The sequence below is a fragment of the Malurus melanocephalus genome, unplaced genomic scaffold (genome assembly GCF_030028575.1).
Source record: "Malurus melanocephalus ecotype Western Australia unplaced genomic scaffold, MMel_1.1 scaffold_1798, whole genome shotgun sequence".
In the NCBI taxonomy this organism is placed as follows: Eukaryota; Metazoa; Chordata; class Aves; order Passeriformes; family Maluridae; genus Malurus; species Malurus melanocephalus.
The window spans coordinates 4,348-6,323 of NW_026625030.1; the positions used below are offsets into that span (position 1 = coordinate 4,348).

Here is a 1,976-nt window from a genome sequence, read left to right on the forward strand (position 1 = left end):
CAGAACATGAACATCCAGGTGGAGGACATCCGCATCCGCGCCATCCTGGCCACCTACCGCAAGCGGGTGCCGGTCACCGAGGGCTACGTGGAGGTGAAGGACGAGGGCAGCTGGAAGCAGATCTGTGACCGGCACTGGACCATGAAGAATTCCCGTGTGGTTTGTGGGATGTTCGGCTTCCCCGGRGAGAGGAAATACAACACCAACGTCTACAAGTAAGGGCGGGGTTCGGGGGGAAATTGGGGACTTGTTCCTGATGGGAATGGTGGAAAGCTAAATCTGGTTGCCATAAAGCAGAGGCTGAGCTAAAGGAAGGAAATAAAAAGCAGTTAATTTATAGATTTAATATATTATATATATACAAAATATATATAAATAATGTATATTAAAGATATTATATATATATTCATTCCCAATGAGAATGGTCAAAACCTAAATCCAGCTACCCTAAAGCAGAGGCTGGCAAAAGGAAAAACATAAAAAGCAGTTAATTTATATATTAAATATATTATATGATATATATATTTAATATATTATATATATTTAATGTTATACATCTATTTAATATGTTTTATATATATTAAATATATTATACTATATATATATTTAATGCTGTATATATTTAATATGTGTTATATATATATTTAATATGTTATATTATATATATATGTTATATTATATATATTATATATTATATTATATGTTATATTATATATATATATTATATATATATTCATTCCCCATGGGAAGTTTCAAAGCCTAAATCCAGCTACCCTGAAGCAGAGGCTGGGCAAAATTCAGACAATAAAAAATCACAGGGTTACAAATCCATGGAAATAGAGAAATTAAATCCCAGTTCTGAGATTCCCACCCTGAGCAGGAGCTGGGAACTCTCTGCGGAGTTGGGAGTTAAATTCTGGAGAATCACAGGATTTCACATAAAAATAGAGAAATTCAATCTCATTTCTGTGATTCCCACCCTGAGCAGGAGCTGGGAACTCTCTGTGGAGTCTGGAGTTAAACACTGAACAATTCCAGATTTACAGATAAGAATAAAGAAATTAAATCCCATTTCTGAGCTTCCCATCCTGAGCAGGAGCTGGGAACTCTCTGTGGAGACTGGAGTTAAACTGGAGAATCACAGGATTACACATAAAAATAGAGAAATTCAATCCCAACCCTGTGATTCCCATCCTGAGCAGGAGCTGGGAACTCTCTGTGGAGCCTGGAGTGAAACACTGAACAATTCCAAATTTACAGATAAAAATAAAGAAATTAAATCCCATTTCCGAGCTTCCCATCCCCTGCAGGAGCAGGGAATAAATCACCTCCAGACAGGCAAAGTGGATTTTTCCTGCTTCCACTTGCGGCCTTTCCAAGAAAAGCATTAACGGCAGCATCTGGAGCCGCCTGCCTCGAATTAAAGGGTTCTCAGGAGGTCTCGGGGACGCAGAGAAATGGAAAATCTGAGGGGTTTAGATTGTTCAGCATCGACTCAGCACTGCCGAAAATCCCACAGACTCCAGCTGGAATCAGGAACGTGGAACGTTCCCAAATCCCGGCCTGGGAGATCTCCGCTCCCAAAAAACCCCGGGCTTTTCAGCCGTGCTTGAGCATTTCCAAAATATCCCGCAGATAATTCGAAAAACGTGCTGAACTTTTAGCCCTGGCTGGAAAAAAACCAGTTTTAAGGGATGGGAGAGGCTCGGGGAGCCGCGGGGGTTTGTTTGTGAGCGCAATTCCGATGGTGAATTCCCAATTCCTGCTCGGGCCGCTGCCCTTGGAGTCACGGGCGGACGCGCCRCGGGAACGACCTGGGGTTTGTCAGGAAAATCGACCCAAAAACACCACARGGGTTCGTGTTTGTTCGTGAAAAAATTGATATTTATTATTATAAACTTTATATTCTATTATAAAGTTTATGGTTTTTATATTATTTTATTGTATTGCTCCTCTGTTTGGTTTTTGGATGAAAA

General features: G+C 40.3%; 1 protein-coding gene across 1 annotated transcript in view; it reads left to right on the forward strand.

Moving 5' to 3' along the window:
- Window positions 1-6: 6 nt before the first annotated feature.
- The window catches only part of LOC130587350 (lysyl oxidase homolog 2), a gene marked incomplete at its 3' end in the record, with an annotated part of 16,097 nt that continues 14,127 nt past the window's right edge, over window positions 7-1,976 (forward strand). Inside the window, exon 1 of the mRNA XM_057388328.1 lies at window positions 7-215. Within this exon, the coding sequence (XP_057244311.1) occupies window positions 7-215 (209 nt within the window). The remainder of the gene's footprint in view (window positions 216-1,976) is intronic.